Source organism: Cnephaeus nilssonii (assembly GCF_951640355.1).
Source record: "Cnephaeus nilssonii genome assembly, chromosome: 10".
Lineage (NCBI taxonomy): Eukaryota > Metazoa > Chordata > Mammalia > Chiroptera > Vespertilionidae > Cnephaeus > Cnephaeus nilssonii.
Window position 1 is genome coordinate 28,344,128 of NC_137081.1, and position 19,628 is coordinate 28,363,755.

Sequence of the window (19,628 nt, forward strand, 5' to 3'; positions counted from 1 at the left end):
CATGGCGCCTGGCCTGGGCGAGGGACTCAGGCCGCGCCCCCCGCCCCACAGGGCTTGACAGGAGACCTCAAGCTGCACCCCCCGCCCTGGTGCCAGGCTGGGAGACCTCATGCCGCGACTCCCAGCCCCGTCACCAGGCTGGGAGACCTCAGGTCATGCCCATAGCCCCAGCGCCGGGCCGGGGGACCTCAGGCTGCGCCCCCTGCCCAGCAGGGTTTGATGGGGGACCTCAGGCTGTGCCCCTTGCCTGGCGGGGCTTGATGGGGGACCTGAGACTGCACCCTCACACCTGGTGCCGGGCTAGGGGATCTGAGGCTGCGCCCCCCAACCCTGAGGGGCTTGACGGGGGTGGGGCCAGTTGGGTCTGGGTCTCACCCAATGGGGGTGGGGCCAGCCAGGTCTGGGTCTCCTGTGTTTTCGAAGCGCGTGTGGGTGGAGGGCGGGGACTTGACTCTAGGTCCTGCGGTATGCCCAGACTCTGACAGGAGGGAGATTTTCATATACATTTTACTATTTTTCTTTCATCTCTGGCACTTCTATTATAAATAAAGGGCAAATAGCAATATTAACCCTTTGCACTCGCTTGTTTTTTTTCTCGATTCCTTTATTCTAATGCTAACCGTGTCGAGTCACACTCGACATCCGAGTGCAAAAGGTTAAAATATTTCCTCTAATTAATTCCCTTTTAAATGTGCACAAATTTTGTGCACTGGGCCACTAGTATAACATAAAGGTCAGAGGTTATGACAAGGATTCAGAAAGAAAGATCACTTGCCCAATTCTAACAGTACAACATAACTCTCAATTCCACAGCATGTTCTGAGCTATTTTGGGTTCTCAACGTCCCACTTTTTGATTAAAAAGAAAAGAAAGAAAAGAAAAGACACAGCAAGATTCTTCCAGGAGTTCTTTACACACAGCCAAAAGGTCACTCAAGAAGCGGAGTGGTAGAGAACAGAATAAGAATGTTGGATTCTTAAACACTGTATAGCAATTGTTGGTGTCAAAGGGAGGTGGAGCAGCGTCCTGAATAGAAGTCCTTGAATATATTGACTTTGGAATAAGAAAGTGGATCCTAGTCAAACTGAAGAATAAGCCATAATTGATAGTTTTAAACAAAGGTTCCTGCAAAGAGCTTCTGAATTTACATTTTCCAAAGAATGAACTTCCATGCACAGCCCCACCTCTCTATGTCATGGACCAGGCTGCTCGAAAGGCAGGAGAGGACATGCAGCATATCCACCTGTTTTTGCTGAAGGCAGAGGAAATTAGTCCCTCCAGAGCCTTGCTATCTGCATGTGGCCTCAGTGCAACCATGGCTCATAGATGTCAATGTGTTTCAGGGCCTATAGGAGTGTCCTTAAGCAGTCAGGGAAATTGCTTCTAGAGGAAACTATGTGGCTGGCTCTTTAGATGCAACTGGGCTGAATCTGAACCCATGGACTTCTTTCTGTAGCTTCTCTCCCAAGCTCTCTTTTCAATGACCTCAATGGCACCACCACTCATGGATATCCTGGCCTAAATAGTCAGAATTCATTCTTCTGTGTAACTCTCATTGCCATACAGTCCTACTGATCTTGACTCCCACATGTATCTCAGCAGAGTTTGTTTCTCCTCTCACTGTCTGTATACAGGTCTCATCTCTCCTTTCCCCACTCCAAGGATGCCTCTCCTGAGATCCAAGATTTCAGTCTTCCTTTGCTCAAAAGAGTCAGCTTTTGATCTACTGGATTCACTTTTTGAAAGTATCACTTTTACTAAGACACTTCTCTTTCTTTTCTTAAAAATCTCCCCGTTTCTTCAGTGCCTCTGATTATTCCTGCAGAACAGCAATAACGCAGGACACCCAGCCATTTGACAAAATCTGGATAGGGTATTTGAAGCTGGGCTTGAAGACCATTGCCAGGTTGCTTGGTCAGAAGAGATTGTTTACAGAGCTGGGCGTGTTTTATACTCCAAGGGGAAAAGCCTAGAGTCTTCCTTCCATAAAAAGGTAAATACACTCAATTATGCTGATTTTATTTTCAATTTTATTTACTCTATTTTATACTTTTAAAAGTTATTCCTTCCTTTAAGGAAGCAGCTTCTACAGATACAGAATATTATAACTCCTTTTCATCATGTGCTTCCTGAAATTTGAGGCTTTGGGTCAAGAGCAATACAATTCTGACTAATAAAAATGTCTTTAGAGATACGGCTGAAACTGTGCAAGAGCCTCCTAATTTGTATGCCCATGCCTGAACACATCAATGAATTGCTTTAATTAATTACATGTCATTAAGAAGATATGGGCTTAGATGAAAGTGTATTTTACAGAATAAAAGGAAGCATTCAGGGACATCCATTTTGTCATTCTTTAGATGTATCTGTGTCAATATCGACAGCAAATTTCCGTCAGTTTAAAGGAGGCTGGTCATGGCAGAGAATGCTCTTGAGACTTCAAAGAGCTGATCAGAAGTCATATAAAGATCAAACTGCCTCTGGGAAATTGAAGTGTTTTCAGTCTGCTGCCTTTGATAAGAACAAGTTTAAGGAGGGTTTCATTAACATCACATAAAAAGAAGATATTTGGGGTGTTGATTTTCTCCAATAATTCTTTCCTTGAATAAGTCCTATTCAGAAACTTGGTTCTACTATATCCCAAACAGCAGGTCTTCAGATCATGAAATAAAGCATGGATTGAAACTGTCCAGCTATTGTGAGATATGACATTGACTAAAATGCTTTCGATGTGGAGGAAAATCTAACAGATATTCAAGAATGAAAACACACTGCAGGCTGTGTTCAGATTACTTTTAAAATTAGTTTTAAAATTCTATTGCAATAAAATTTGTCTGTGTAAAGATCATTTATTTGGAATAAACTAAAATTTTTGAGTATCAACTATGTGTGCCTAGGACTTATACACAAACCTTCAACATCACACCAACCCTAAGACATCTGAATCAGAGAAGTTATGTCACTGGCCTAAGATCACACAGTAAGAAGAGAGAGCTGGAATCTAAGTCAGGTCTTTAAATTCCAAGTTCAAGTTTGTTATACATGTCCAACTGCCACACTAAAGATAACAGATTTTTATTTATTTTAAGGATATACAAAGATATTTCACTTAGTGTTTAACATATGTAAAAAGACAGCATTTATAATCACTTAGCTTATTTAAAGGAAAATCCCTGTGATTCAGTTTAACAGTGGTGGCTGTATTGTCTTACAAGAAGGACTGGTCCCATGAGAAGGGGGAACATCAGGCAATGTTTGTGTGAGATACAATTCAAGGAATATTATGGAAGGCTCTAGTGTTCACTGTCTACTAGCAACTCTTTCTCTCCCATTTTTCCTATACTATTTTGAAATTCTATAATTTTAAATGCATTACTTTGGAGAATCATATTTCATACATTAAAATTTCTTCATGGGTTTCATGCTCATTAACTTAGAGTGACATAGAGGTTAACTTACAGTCCAACTTGGATAGATTGACTGTGTCTGCTTAGAGCTTCGTGATGGGTAGAATGCTGAAGTCACATCCAAGTTCAATAGGCTCAGTTTTCAATGTCAGTTAAGGGAGGCAATGGTACTAGTTCATCAGTAATAGTAGTTAAGATTTTACTTGTCAAAGCTATACTAAGCCATACAAGCACTAACACTTCAGTGTGAACTTATCTGATAACTTTCCTAATATTAGAAAAAGGAGAGGTGGTAAAGAAAAGATAATTCTGAGGCTAGAGCTTGGATAACTATATAACTTAATGTGCATAGCAGAACTACTGAGAGCAAAAAAGGGGTCTATTAACAAAATTCCAAAACAATATTAAATTGTGAAGGAGTGGTGTGGTCACTTTGACTCTGGGGAAAGGCAGTCCATCACTGACAAAAATATATATTAATGAGTGTCTCCTTCAATTAAATCTACCAATGTCTCTTTCCAGAGGCCAAAGCTTTTCATAGCTATGAATTCCAGTGACCACATTTCTCCAACAGCAAAGAGAAGCTGAAGCAATTGCATCTGGGTAGGATTCCTGAAAGTCTTAACAATTCATCAGGAAGCAAATGAAAAAAATGAAGTCAATTTGTAATTTTTCAAAGGCTGATTATTTGACTAATGTATTATCTTCTGGACCCTTCTTTTATTTCTTCCACCAGTTAAATTAGTAACATATCATGTCAGTTCAGATAAGAAGATCTGATGGGAAAGAAGATGAAGCTATTGCATGAAATGAGTTTGGGGAATTACCAATGGATTTCAATTATCCATGTTACTCTTATTAAAGGTGATTGACTGTGAAGAGTGGTGATTCAGCTGGATAGCTTTGCTATTTCTAAGATATAGCTGTCATTGTACCTTTTGCCTCTTTTGTACAGAACATACATTATATATGCATATGAACATATAGATCCTCACTTTCCTAGTCCCATTTTCTGTGATTTACAAGATTTTAAGAAGAATTGACCCATAATCATTTAAATCAGCTTGCAGTAATAAAATAAGGGTAATGAATCGTTCAATGGTCCATATCTTTTTTATTGAGAGTCTATGTTCTAGATACAAAGAAGAAAACATTGTTGAGCTACTGTTTCCAAAAGAAGTAAAACTATTAGAACCCACATGGTATATGATGAATGGCATATATGTCTACTAAACTGTCTTTATTTTTTAAAATATATTTTTATCGATTTCAGAGAGGAAAGGAAAGATAGAGATAGAACTATCAATGATGAGAGAGAATCATGGATCAGCTGCCTCCTGCATGCCCCACACTGGGGATTGAGCTTGCTACCTGGGTATATGCCCTGACCTGGAATCAAACCATGTCCTCCTGGTTCATAGGTCAATGCTCAACCATTGAGCCACACGAACCGGGCTAAACTGTCTTTAAATGCAATTATTATGTAAGCCTAAGAGGATATTTGAAATGAAAGAAATGCACTATGAAAAATTTATATTACCAGTACACAAAAGTGTTGAGTTCTTCTGCATTAGTTTGTAGCAGTGCTTCCTAAGTTTGGTTGGGTATTCTTTTCACGCATTCAAATCTTAATCATACTCCAAAGTCCAAACTAAGGTTTACTTTCCTGCTTAAGGTTGCTATCTATTGCAGGCCCAGGGTCTGCCTATGTTCTTAGCTTTTAATGCCCATAATACTAGTTTTTCGCCTAATTTATACTATCTTGACTTATTGTGAGATAGTTATCTTACATAATTATCTTCTGAGTTTTGAATTTTGTTTGACATTTCACATGAGAAGCCAGTATGACCTCCAAAACTACACTCTAAATGCTTCAATAGTGGGATTTGTGATCTAGCACTGCATCTCTGTCCAAGATCTTACAGAATTTTGACTGTATTTAGGTTGAACCATATGAAATTGTCAAACATTTCATCTGTCTGACCTGTAAAAAAGGTAATTTCACATGGTTCAACTTACTACTGGTTGTTCTAGAAATAATTTTGGGAAGTGTGAGAATATATTTAAAACTTTTCTTATTTGTAGATATATTTGTAAATATATTGTAAGTATAAAATATATATGTACTGGCCTTGACTGGTAGCTCAGTTGGTTAAGAGTGTTGTCCTGATACGCCAAGGTTGCAGGTTTGATCCCGTCAGGGCACAGGCAAGAATCAACCAATGAATGCATAAATACGTGGAACAACAAACCAGTGTCTCTCTCTCTCTCTCTCTCTCTCTCTCTCTCTCTCTCTCTCTCTCTCTCTCTCTCTCTTTCTCTCATCAATTATATATACTGATGAAGTCCTTTAGAATAAGTGATCAAGTTTTGGTTTTAATTTTTCAAGTAGACATCCAGCCCCAAGCAGTTCTTCCAGGAGTTCCCAGACCTGATTTTTCCAGGGGAATAACTGAATCTGAAATTAAGTTTCTGGGCCTTAAGTTGAATTGGCTGGAAAGATAAAGTTGTTAAAGTAGATGATTTTATGTTGTTTAAATGACAACTTTTCGCAAATGTCTCTGCAAGATTTATTTATCAGTTGTTTTTTTAAAATTTTATTAAATTTATTTAGGTGACATTTGTTAACAAAATTATATAGGTTTCAAGTGTATAATTCTATAATACTTCATCTGTATATTGTATGGTGTGTTCACCACTCAAAGTCAAGTCTCCTTCCATCACCATTTACCACCCCTTTACCCTCTTCTACCTTTTACTCTGGTAATCAATCACCTTACTGTTGTCTGTGTCCACAAGTTTGTGTTTTTTTGCTTAACTTCTTCATTTTTTTACAGAGCTCCTCAGCCCCTTCCCCTCTGATAGCCATCAGTCTGTTCTCTGTATCTGTGAATCTGTTTCTATTTTGTTTATTTTGTTCATTAGATTCCGCATATAAGTGAAATCATATAGTACTTGTCTTTCTCTGACTGGCTTATTTCACTTAGCATAATTCTCTCCAGGTCCATTCACTGTTGCAAAAGTCTATAGTCTAGGACATGCAATTTTATTTCTCCTAATAAATAAGCCAAGCACACCCTTCTCTTTAAGAAAATATCAAAGGAGAAGAGCCATGCATTTTTCTTAGATACTGACTTAGGTGACTAATATAAGGTGTGCCATTCAAAGCCTGTGAAGACTTTTCTGAATGGAGATCTAAGAGCTGGTCCCCTTGGCTAAATGTGGGAAGAGGGACAAAGAGGAGGTTGGAATTGAGGTGCCGTGGCCCTGGACGCGTATAATTTTCAAGACACATCTTTCTGAACTGCTTGAATTTTCTGATCATTTCCAAGAATTACATTTTTTAATGTCACTAGGGGTTATGGCAAACAATTGTGGGGTATTCTGTTGCTTGTTTTGTTGTTTCTGCTTTAGAAAAAGTGCTTGAAAAGTCAAACTAAAGTAGTGTTCAAGTTCAATCAGGAAGCAGAAGGTGGTGTCGGACAAGGTTACCTTCTTGCAGGCCGTGATGGAGCTCCCCAGGCTGCTTCCTGAGGTGCCGCTGGCCCCGCCCTGCTGGGCTGCTGGAACCTCACACATCAGTGGTGACTCCGAGTTGCTGTTTGTGCCAAAACACAAAAGAGAACACATTCCAGTGAGCCCTCTTAGTATTCAGGAAGGAAGAAGCATAATGGAGTTTATAAAAAATCATTTCAGATTGGTGATTGGCTGCCTGCTGCAAATCCTCCTGCTGACATTTCTATGTTGGCTTCACTTTTGTAATTGGGAGACACTGAGCTATTCCATTGTAAATATAAAGCTGCAGCCAGTGGTTAGGTGAATGCAATGCATCTGCCTGACTTCTGGGTCTGTTAATATCTTTCTAACAATTTTATTTAATTTTATTCTTTTAAATTTATTTTTCAATTTCAGTTGACATTCAGTATTATTTTATATTAGTTTCAGGTGTATAGCGGAGTGGTCAGACAATCATATACTTCACAGTGCTTCGCCTAATATTTTCAGTACCCACTTGGCACCATACAGTTATTACTGACTATTAATGGCTATATTTCCCATGACTACTTTGTAACTTCCAATTTTTACTTCTTTATCCCTTAATCTTTTTCACTCACCCCCTAAACCCTCTCCTCTCTGGCAACCATCAGTCTGTTCTCTGCATCTCTGAGTCTATTTCTGTTTTGTTAACCTCTTTTCTAAGCAAGTGTTAAAACAATAATGTCTTTCTGTCTTTACTCATTTTATTTTTTTAAATGAGGGGAACATATATAATCAGAAGGAAGGCTGATACCATGAGAAGAGCATGAACTTTCAAAAGTAATAGAAACACAGAGAAAATAAAAAGATCACACATGGAAAATTTCTTGTTTTCCCACAAAGCACATTGTATATGACTTCTAGTGGACAAGGTGCTACAGTAATTGTTATATATAAAAATATTTTAGAAATGCTGAGCTAGGCAGGTGCTAGGAGGGGTAAGTGTACTACCCACATATATCTTGGTATGAAAGTCCTTCCGTCTATAAGATGATTGTAAGATCCTGGTTGGAATGAAGGTGAGGAAGGGAATTTGAAAGGCTTGCTTGGCTTCAGGGCTCATTCCATTTGTTCTAAAGCTAAGTCTGTATAGCATTCATAAAATAATTTTTAAAACATATATTTGTATATTGTGAGAATTAAATGAGGCAGTAGAGTCATACAATGGGACTAAAATCAGTCTGTTATTTGATAACAAATGTGATTCAACTCCATTGCACCAAAATTCAAAGTGAAACCATCTTCTGGTCTCCAGAAACACATTATAAGTCAATTCAATGATGCCTGATATCCTAAACTATATGTAGATAAACTTATCTTTTAGACCATGGGTGTCAATTTCCAGTAGGTGACTTTACAACACAGCCCAGTCTGTTCCCACGCCTTTGGGATGAAGATGGAATTTTTAGAGTATTTGCAAAGACACGTTCCTTAGTCTCTAGAGAAGCAGAACATTGGCTGCTACAGGATGAGGCAGAGACAGCAGCAACACGAAACTCTGGGATTCATTAAAATGAGTTCAAATTGACATGAAAAGAACTGCTGTCAAGACACCATACAGCCTCATAACTTGCTCCTAATATGTAAGGCTGCAAGTTCTTTCCTGGGATATTTTCCTTTGGTTTTGACAAGTGTTGACAATATGTATTAAGCACATCCTTTCAGAGCAGTTTCGAGCTGAAACTGCTAAATGAGTTTCAATAAAGAAGGAGATCAATGTGGGGAAAAATGATACAAAGGCAGAATTTGAAATGTTAACTTTAGAAATATAGGAAGAGAGGCATGCTCTCTTACAGAAAATGTCAATTCTCCTGTGCTTGGGGGTAGGGGCAGGCTGGGAGAGGTCAATGGGGGAAACAGGGGGTATATGTAATACTTTCAACAATAAAGAATTAAAAAAGGAAATGTCATTTCTGAGTAAGGCGCTAAGTGGCCACTGTGCTGCAATCATTAATGATCCTTGCAGTGTGACTAAGTAGGTCACCATCAGTAATGACAACGGCTTATGCGATAGTCAGCTATTTCCCCAGAGAACCATCCAGTGCCTGGGAACTGAGTTCTCTATATGTTGTAACTCTAAGTTTGGTCTGTGAATCAGCAGGAATGACATCGTCTGGGAGCTTGTTAGCCACCCAGGAACTCAAGTCCCTCCCTGGTACTACTGAATCAGAATCTGCATTTGGACATTAAACTCAGGTCACTCATAGACCCATTAAAGCTCAAGAAGCACTTTTCCGACATACTAAATTAAATACACATTCTCATTTGCCCTTGGGGCTTTGCACTTGGTGTTCCTTCTTTTAGGAATACCCTTCCCAATCCCCCTCCGTTCTCCTGGATAATTCCTCCTCCATCCCCTTGTATCACCTCTCGCACCTTCCTCCTTCCCTCCCTCTGTCAAGGAGGCTGCTCCTCCTCTACCACCTTTCTCCATTGCTTCAAGCACACACTCCCACCCTCACATCTCCATGCCCATATTTCCACCCTCACTTCATCCCAAGAAGTGAGACCGCCACTTTTCTTGTATATTACAACAGCACATACAAGACCCATGACTTGCTGTAGCACTTGTCAAAATGGCATATAATTTTGTAATATTTGTCCATTCCTTTAGGCTATAAGTAGTGAAAGAGAGGGGACCCTCTACCACCTAGAATAGCACTAGCTAGTGATGGATGCTCAAGAAGTATCTATTAGTGTTGTTTGTTCTTATTTTTCTGAGCATCTTGGTTGGCTTCAAAGGATTATGCACACAAGGGTGCTTGAATTCAATGTTAAATTTTTCTGCAGCGGTAACAGATGGTGGGATAAGCCACATCTAAAGAGATAATTTAGAGAATTTCCCTGGATAGTTCTAATGAAAAGGGATCTGCTGCTGTTGTTTGTTACTCACATATCAAATAAACATAGTGTGAAGTTTAATGATTTTAACACATTTTTAAAAATAAGATTTGCAAGTGCCCTTATCTTCTTCCCCTCTTAAAAAATGCTTTTAGTAAACTGTAGTAATTGCCATTGGTTGGATTGTCTCAGTCCTATTAAGGATATTTATTCTTGAGCTGTCTTCTAAATGTTTTCATCTCAATACTGGGGGAAAAAATTCACATCTATCAGAAGAGATCTTGAGTAAGGAATTAAGTTGTTCTGGTTAAAATTAATTTAATGATACACTCCAAGAAGAATTTAAAGAATTTTAAAATACAGCTTTGCTTGATTCAAAATAAAAGTTTGCTAAAGTGAATGTTCTTATTTTATCCTCAGCCAAAAAGATTAACTTGTTACATGACAACAAATAAACAAAACAAAAGAAAACACATTGGTTTGGGTCAGTCTTTCAAAATGTGATTTGTTTTAAAAAGTCACATGATGTGTTAGTTTCTTTTATGTTCAGATTCTGACCAACCTATTGGCAAAGACTCCCTCCTAACTTTAGTTTGGCTACTCGGAGCCTTCTTTTAAACAAATCTTGACCTGCTAAGTCAGTTTAGCAGGAATCTGCCCACCCTTGCTATCTGATCAAGTTTTCCCTTGTTATCTAAGTCCTGGGTCAGCCTTTGCAAGAATCCAGTTAGGCCATTTAGCAAGAATTGCCCTATCCTTGATACTTTCTCTTACAAGTTTTCCATTCACTAACCCCTTCACTCTGTCCACTGGCTATAAATCCCCATTTTATCCCTGTTGTATTTGAAGTAGAGCTCAGTTCTACACTGACATCTCTCTCTCCTACTGCAGTAGCTCAAATAAAATCTGTCTTACATTTTTAACAAGTGAATGGTGGGAAAGTTTTCTTTTATACTCTTCTGTTACTTCTCTAGTTTTATCTCCTAGGTAAGAAGTAAGAAGTTTACTCTTTTTTTTTTTTTACTTCTATAATTATATATTTCTTTGCTAGCTTTGAGACATCATATCATGATTTTCTTATCATGTCATCTGTTCAAATTAAATATGTCACCAGTTCAATTATGGCTGAAAGACCAATAAAGCCCCCATTAATTATATTAAATTTTAGTAAATTTTTCCAAGGAACAACTATCCAAACCTTGAAGATATTTAGAAACCATTGTTATACGCATTGTTTCAACATTTAAAGGCAGCTGAATAATTGTAGATTGCAATTTTCAAGCTTTTTAAAAAATCTCTTGGGCTAGTAAAATAGCAACAACAACAATAACATAATAAGGTGGCCAACCTTTCATTTTCCAAAATAAGGACAATTTTAAAAATCCCTTGCTACCTCTGTTCTCACCATAATTTTTCAAAGAAAGGACATTGTAACAATGCAACAGAAACTATGATATGTTATCTAAAAATGAAGGGTATTTCTTTTTAAGAAAAGGTTGTTGACATCTTCACTATTATTTTTGCTCTCAAATCAGTGAAAATGTTGTTGAAGACCTAAGTTTGTGTACTTTTTGTGAGGCATTATTAAATGAAAATAAAGAGAGTATAAAAGGTCATTCATTATTAACCACAAACTAGCTCACTCTTAGCAGATAGATTGGCCTCAAATGAATTACACTCTAATTCAATCTTTATTGTTAAAAAAATGACATGATTATAACATTGTTACTTCATTTGGGACATAATTAGTAAACACCAATGGCAGGTAATTTCCTATTTTCAGTACTTATTAGTAATGTACTGAAATCTTTTATCCTGAAAAATTATATTGATTACTGTTCAGTGGAGACTTTTTCATTCAGGCAACTACCAGATATATCAGATATGTCTAGTGAAACATAAGAAAAGAGTTGTACTATAGAACAATGCTATTACCAACAAAGTAATATGTAATATATGTAAAGTAAATATATAATATGAACAACCTTCTGTACTTCAGATGCTATGCTTTGTGAATCTATATACCTCTGAGTAAAGAGGTGGTGGCAAGGAATGCTTTCATGCATTTAATCACTTACTATCAATTTTATTGTCTTTGGACATTTAAAAGCCATTTCATAGTCTCAGTCTTCACCAAGACCTCAAGATATAATTTTGAATCTAAAATTCCTTGTTCAGAAAAGAGGATCAAGTAAGAGAACACGCTAGCTTAGCTTTTAAATTTTGTTTCCTTTTCTTAATAAGGGGTATGGGAAAATGTTTAAGACTTATGTTCTATAAATATGTAGATGCAAATATATTATTTTACTGTAAGGGAAAAATATATACATCACTGTTGCTAAGCTCATGTTGCATAATATATGTTTATCCACAAAGGCCGTTAGATGCTTCTATTGAATTATTTATCCCTAAGGTGCTTTACTTAATTTTTAAAAGGTTTTAGGTGTATATTTGTTTGGATGGTCAAAACTCATTATGTCCCCGCATTCTGCTGCATCTAGGCTTTAGTACAGAATATGCTCCAGTAACTACCTCAGCTTCCAACGGTTTCTGTTCTTTCACCAAAATAACTAGGGAAGTGTTTCACTCTGTTATACAATCTTCTTTATAGTACTTCTAACAAAAATGAGCACGATTTAATGCATAGCAGGTGTCTAGAACTCTATAAAGTATTTTGCATAGTCACTTAACTATATTCTTTTTTTATCGATGAGAAATCAAGGATTAGAGGTTAATACAGAGTCCAAAGTTATATCACTGGTAGATAACAGATCTGAGATTTGACATACATCTCAGTGATATACCATGTTATTTTCCACTGTAACCTCTAACATTCCTTCTAATTCTTTGCTTCTATGACAATGACATCTGAGTTTTTTTTCTTCTAAAAAAATTGTAAATCAGGCTATACTGGGGGTAGTAATTGGTGAACTTAAGGCCCCTTTAAAATCAACATCTTTGTGAGTCTGTCACACTCATTTTTAGTCCAAGTGCTGGCCTGGAAAATATTTGATTATGCGACCTCCAAATAACAACTATCCCCGACATTTTAAATATGTGTTAACTAAGTACCTTCACATGGGGTCCAAGCCTGACTGGACCTGACCGAAGTCTGCGCTCTTTCCCAGGTGACATGCTATCTTCACATAGTACCACCTGCTTTTGTCACGTGCTAACTCCTAAAGAACTGTGTGGGGCTCAGAGAAGGGCAATGCAGACAAAGGGTGAGGGTTAGCAGGGAGAGATGTCTGGCTGCTGCACCAGCTTGGATGGTTACTCCTTTGCGAGAAGAGGGGACTTGAGTCATTGAGAAGCGTCACCAGAAGCACTGCCAGGCCTAGGCCTTCATGAAAGAAATAGAAACGCTTCCTCCATTTGTGATTTCAGGGATGAGGCTAGCTCTGCCTAACTAAGAAGTTCTGTCCGAATTTCATACTGAATTCCCTATTAATGGCTTAGGGTCTTTTAAACTAGAAGATAGCAGGACCAGAAGGGATGGGACACAGGAAGAGTAAAATCTGATGGCAAAAATAGCTAAGGTGCACAGCAGAGTCTGCATTCTGGTGGAAGTGATACCGTAAACCAGGAAGCCTGCAAAAGCAGGGTAAAAAATTTGAGGATTGAGTACCCAGGGGGCTCATGGTATGCCAGAATAAAAAAGGAAGCCCTGGTCATGACTTGGATGTATTAATCCCCTGTATCCCAAACCCTACAACCAACCTGGATTCCTGGGAGTGGTTCCTGGCGGGCAAGGCAGCAGAGAGGCAGGTGGGTGAGTTTGGCTCAACCACCCACATGGCTGATGGAGAGGGCCACACCCATAATAAAGGAGTTACAAACACCAGCAGATGTGGAGAGGAAGCAGGAGAGGAGAGGAAAGGGGTGGGGAAAAAAAGAAACAGAAGTTTTAGTATCATTCAAAGAGAAAGATACACTCATAGCAGGCCTGCCTTTAAAAAGAACAATAGTAGCTAGATAATAAGGTTGTAACAATTTAAAAAAATCTCTGATAAGGGTTCAAAGATTGCATGCATATTTTCAGATAGCATCTCCCATGGGTAATAGGCTGGATTTTTGTCTTAGATGGAGCTTCACATCTTTGATGCATCAAAGGTAATTTACATCTTGTAGATAATAATTGTAGACCCTTCCAACCTGGTTCATGGGTATCGACAAATAAAGAGCACACTTTGTGCTTCTCAAGCTTAATATATTTAATATTAAAATCAATATGAGGAGTAGAGCAGGACAACAGATTTTTATGGACATTTATTTCAATTTCTCTAAATGCCCCTTAATTCAGGTTCTCTACAATACTTACCTTAGGCATGCTCTAGTCCTTTTTTCAATGCAAGTCAATAGTATATTACCTCAAATCAATTTCAGAGCTACTGTAACTATGAAAAATAAACAATAATATCAATATCTATAGTAGAAAGTAAGCGAGGAGACAAGGAAGTTTTCTTTGTATGTCCATTGCTGGTAGTTACTGGTCCCTCATTAGAATTCAAGAAAATTTTACTGTGTGGATAAAGATGCCAGAGAGGCACTAGACATCAGAGATATCATAGGAGGTACCTGGTATAAGTGCATGGGGTAAAGAACCAGGTGAGAAAGAGCAACCACCTGTGGTCACATAAAATTTCCAATCTTTATCATTCACTTGGGGCTATAAGTTTTTTGGGACAGGTCTTGCATACTTTCTTTAAATTTAGTCCTAGAAAATTCATATTTTTTGATAACATGTAAATGATTTTTTTTTAAATTCACTTTTTATTTTTGGCTTATATAAAAAATATAGTTTTTGTGTGTTCTTTGATTGATAGCTGACATGCTAAACTCAGTTATTAATTCTAATAATTTATCTGTATATTCTTTGGATTTTATATGTACACAATCAAATAAACTGCAAATGCTGAGAGTTTGGGTTTCTTGTCCCATTTAGATAAATTGATTTTTGTCAATTTTTGAGTAGTTTAGAAGTTACCCTTTTTTCCCCCCAATTCCTTTAGTAGTTATCCCAGAAAATAGAATATCTATATTTACCTTAACACATCCTAAAATTAATCAACATATTTATCCTCCTACTGGTCAATACATAACTCTTAGAACACTTAACATCCAACTAACTCCTTTCAACTTGTATTGTTGTCTTGTACTAATAATCTTGAACAATCATAGGCCATTACTAATATTGTTTTATAAAGTAAATATTTGCTTAGATTTGCTAAATAGATAAAACTTCCTTTCTTCTTTACTTCCTTCTGCCTGAAGTCGATATTTTATGATTTTCTTTAGCAAGAAGTAATAGTCCTAACATATTAAAAAAAACACAAAAAAAAACACGGTTTGGCTCAGTGGATAGAGCGTCGGCCTGCAGACTCAAGGGTCCCAGGTTCGATTCTGGTCAAGGGCATGTACTTTGGTTGCAGGCACATACCCAGTGGGGAGTGTGCAAGAGGCAGCTGATCGATGTTTCTCTTTCATCCTCATTGATGTTTCTAACTCTATCCCTCTCCCTTCCTCTCTGTAAAAAATTAATAAAATATATTTTTTTAAAAAGAAGTAATACTCCAGTTTTTGTTTGTAAGAAAATATCTTTATTCTTGGGAGATATTTTCACAGAGCATAGAATTCTAAACTGGCAATTGTTTTCCTTCATGCATTGAAGATATCACTTCATTGTCTTTGGAATCCCATTTTTGCTTTTGTGAAGTCAGCTGCCAATCTAACTGTTAGTATAATGGTAATATATATATATATTACTTTTTCTGAATGCTTCTAAGATTTTCTATTTACCTTTGATGGCCTGTTGATATTTAAGTAATAATTCCTTATGTTATTATCAACTATTTAGTTCTTTTAGTAAATTTTAAAATGTTTTCTTGCAATTTAGGTCATCTTCAGCAAGAGGATTGATGAATAACGTTGTTATATGACTGGAATTAAAACTCAAAGGCTTTTATAGTTTATCTGAAAGTGTAGGAAAAGATGCACAAAGGGAGGAAATAGTGCCAGTGCTTTCAAAGTTGAAAGAAATGTGGGTAGGACAAGGGAGATCTAATGTTGGTGAGCAGAGAAGACCAGACAAGGTAGAACTGACTTATCTCCCAAAGAGCTTTGCATAAAGAATTAGAAACAGTAACAGGGAGAAGAAAGTACATAATTAGGTGACCTAAAGATATTTAGTTACACATTTCATTCCATAGCAGCAAGCTATAGCCAAAACAATGATAATAATAATTATTATATGTCACCCCTAAAGTTAAATAAAACTGTCTTCTTATTTTATGAAGGTTAGTGTATTGCTAAACTGACCATGTAGCCTATATTTTTCAAGATGGACCTGATTTAAAATCTTTTACTGGACTGTACTTTAAAAAAGCAACTTTGTAGAATAGATGTCCTGGTTTTTAGTTTAGAAAATATAGTCTTGATATATATTACACAATCTCTTTCATGGAAACAGGCGTACTTTAGAGGACATTTATCCCTATCAAACTATCCAGGAAGAGAAAACATATTATGTGAATTTATTGATAATCTTACTAACCTTATATTTTTTGTGTTATAATAATTGTCATTGTGTTTATAGATTTCACTTTGCAGAAGAAGCTTAGGTAAGCGACTCCAATACAGAATTGAGATAGAATGCATGTTGCCTCCTTGCCAGATCTAAATTGCTTCTCCATAAAGCATTTTACCCTAATGGAAGTTGAGCAGCACAATCCAATATCTAAGGCAGGTAGAATGATCAATTTTTTTTATGACTCTTCACTTGAGTTCAGTTTTAAAATGCCACTTAAAGACGATCAGGTTTTAGAATGAGATGCAAAAATGGAGCAAAGAATCAAACATCCATTTCCTCCTCTCATGAATTCACTCAACTAAAAAAAAGTAAGTGAATTAATAAAAATTCAGACAAAATGTAGATCATCATCTTAGGCCCTAATTGTAATGCTTAAATACATTGAACTTGCAAAAGAAATATATATCTGCATTTTTCCACTTCATGAAAAAAAGTACATGAGCCAATCTGTAAATCATTATCAATGTGCAAAGAATGTTAGAGAGATTTTGTGGTATTCCTCTAAGCCAGTGGTTCTCAACCTTTCTAATGCCACGACCCTTTAATACAGTTCCTCATGTTGTGGTGAGGAACTGTATTAAAGGGTCTACAGCAGCGGTTGTAGAGCCTAAGGGTCTCTTAGGCTCTACAGCAGCGGTTCTCAACCTGTGGGTCACGACCCACAGGTTGAGAACCTCTAGCAGGGTCGCCTAAGACCATCAGAAAACACAGATATTTACATTACGATTCATAACAGTAGCAAAATTACAGTTACGAAGTAGCAACGAAAATAATTTTATGGTAGGGGGTCACCACAACATGAGGAACTGTATTAAAGGGTCGTGGCATTAGAAAGGTTGAGAACCACTGCTCTAAGCTTTTATATTTGAGAGGGAAATTTTAGTTAAAAATAATAAAGTTTTCATTTGGGCAGAACTTCAAAAATTGAAATAATTGATATTACTGGCTAAATTGTATCTTTACACAATTTACAGATAAGTTATTTTTAAGCCAAGTATCCCTTTGCAAGGGTCATTATTTAGCCCACCTGACAAAACATTTTTCAAAATGATATAGCAGCATTCTTTCTTTTTGTGCATGTTATATTCTTAACCACTAGTTCCTTTCCAAGGTACTATTAGGCATTATCAAAGAGTTCAACTGTATTTTTCATCCAAATTAATTTCAATTATTGATTTTTCACTGACATCATTTTCTTATTTTTTCCTTAAAGCTGCCTTGACTCAATCTATTTGGTTTCAGAAGATGAAACCAAGGCCTAGAGTTGGGCCCTGAATCTCTTTTGGAAGGTTAACTATGAATACTTTTTTCACTCATTCAGCAGGAGCTATTTATGAGTTAAAATTTGATAGGGTAAGAATTCTTTGCATTCTAAAGGTAGATGATTAGAGAAAAAATTAATCGGAACACAAATTATTAAATAGCTATAATCTATATGCAATTATTATTAGAGCATGAGTATTATGCCCCATATAAATCATAGCAACCAAAAACGTTGCTCACTAAAAATACCATAAAATAAATATGAATATATATGTATACATATATATAATTTTATAATTCCATAGATTCCCAAGTAGCCAAAATTTAAGAAACCTTGACTTGTTCTTGGAAATCACATTTCATTCTTTCTAGGGGAAGCAGAGCACGGAATTTTACTGAGGCTGAGCAGATGAACGTGTTTCATCATTATTAGGACCACATAGCCATTGGCACAGCAGGTTTATGCTGTTGCCTCATTAGATGTGACTGAGAAAAGTGAACTGAGAGCAGAGAGTGAGCAAATCCATCTAGAGAGATTATGTAAAGAGACTGCCAAGCAGCTCAATGCCTTAAACAGTCATTCCCTTATTTCTAAAGTGTTCTAGAGTGCTGTAAACATTTCTGAGAGAAATCCTGCAAGTTTAATATTCATTACAAACTATAGTCGAAAACAGGCCATAGAACTTCTATGTGGAACAGGCAAGGAGAGGAAAGCGAAGCCTATAGGTTGAGGAGCCATTAACTGCAGCTCAGGGAGAGAACTCAGCAGGAATGAGTTTACTAGCCTGTTTCTGGGCTGAACAGAACTGACTGTGTCCTATATAGAAGATCACCACACTTAGACATGTCTTCCCTCGTGACAGATTAAAATTAAACTATGCCAATGAAGAGAACAAGACTCTTTTTCCCCCTCAAGACCTACTTTGAGATGATTACTATCTTTTATACAAACTTTTGTAGTGTCTACATTATGATTTCTCAAAGAAGCTGACATGTGCATCTCAGATGAAGCTACATCAGGATTGTCATAAGACTACAGAGAAAAATCCTGAAGAAGCTTTATTTATGTCAGTATTCCTGGCATAATAATGTAGGATTGCTTGACTGGCCTGATTCTTCTCTCCCATGGTAAAATGAAACTTATCCCTCCAGCCAAAATTATATGTGCAAGGACTAATATCAGTAAATCCTTACGCTTATTATATACTAGAGGCCCGGTGCACAAAATTTGGGCACTGAGGAGGGGGGTAGTGTCCCTCAGCCCACCCTGCACCCTCTCCAATCTGGGACCCCTCGGGCGAGTCTGACTGCTGGTTTAGGCCCGATCCCTCAGGGCCGTTGGACATCCCTTTCACAATCTGGGACTGCTGGCTCCTAACTGCTCATCTGCCTGCCTGCCTGATCGCCCCAACTGCCTCTGCCTGCCTGCCTGATCACCCCTAACTGCCTCTGACAGTCTGATCGCCCCTAACTGCCCTCCCCTGCTGGCCTGATCATCCCCTAACTGCTTATTCCCCCTCGCTGGCCTCATCTCGACCCTAACTGCTTGCTCCCCTGCCAGCCTAATCACCCCTAACCGCCTCTGCCTTGGCCCCCACCACTGTGACTTTGTCTGGAAGGAAGTCAGATGTCCAGAAGATGTATAGTTGACCCGGTCTAATTAGCATATTACCCTTTTATTAGTATAGATGCCAGAACTTCTGGTCACTGATTCAGATTTACCTCTGAGCTTCTCACTTTCTAAGGCAAGATCTTCCACAAACACACAGGCATTTAATTTCTCCTGAAATACTCAATTAAAATGGAATTTCTTTCTAATAATTGTTCGCAGTTTCATCAGCCACTTTATAGGCAGAAAAAGCAGAGAGGCCATAATCCTTTCTAAGCAATGATAAACAAGGTAGGAATCTCTTGGTACATTCCTTTTTCCATTCTTTCAGTAAATAGCTACTGAGCACCAAGCATTGTGTGAAGTGCTTAAGATACTGCAG

The 19,628-nt window shown here is 37.5% G+C and overlaps 1 protein-coding gene across 5 annotated transcripts in view; it reads right to left on the minus strand.

Annotated features, from left to right (window-relative positions):
- SPHKAP (SPHK1 interactor, AKAP domain containing) overlaps positions 1-19,628 on the minus strand; it is a 107,340-nt gene that overhangs the window by 75,670 nt on the left and 12,042 nt on the right. For 3 of the 5 annotated variants that reach the window (XR_013814093.1, XM_079782412.1, XM_079782410.1), the window contains exons 2-3: positions 13,506-13,584; positions 6,900-7,005 (exon numbers count right to left, since the gene is read on the minus strand). Coding sequence is in view for 4 of the 5 variants with exons in the window: in XM_079782412.1 (XP_079638538.1) it covers positions 6,900-7,005; positions 13,506-13,584 (185 nt within the window). In the remaining variant the exon portion in view is untranslated. The remainder of the gene's footprint in view (positions 1-6,899; positions 7,006-13,505; positions 13,585-19,628) is intronic. The other 2 variants (XM_079782413.1, XM_079782411.1) reach the window with 1 other exon arrangement.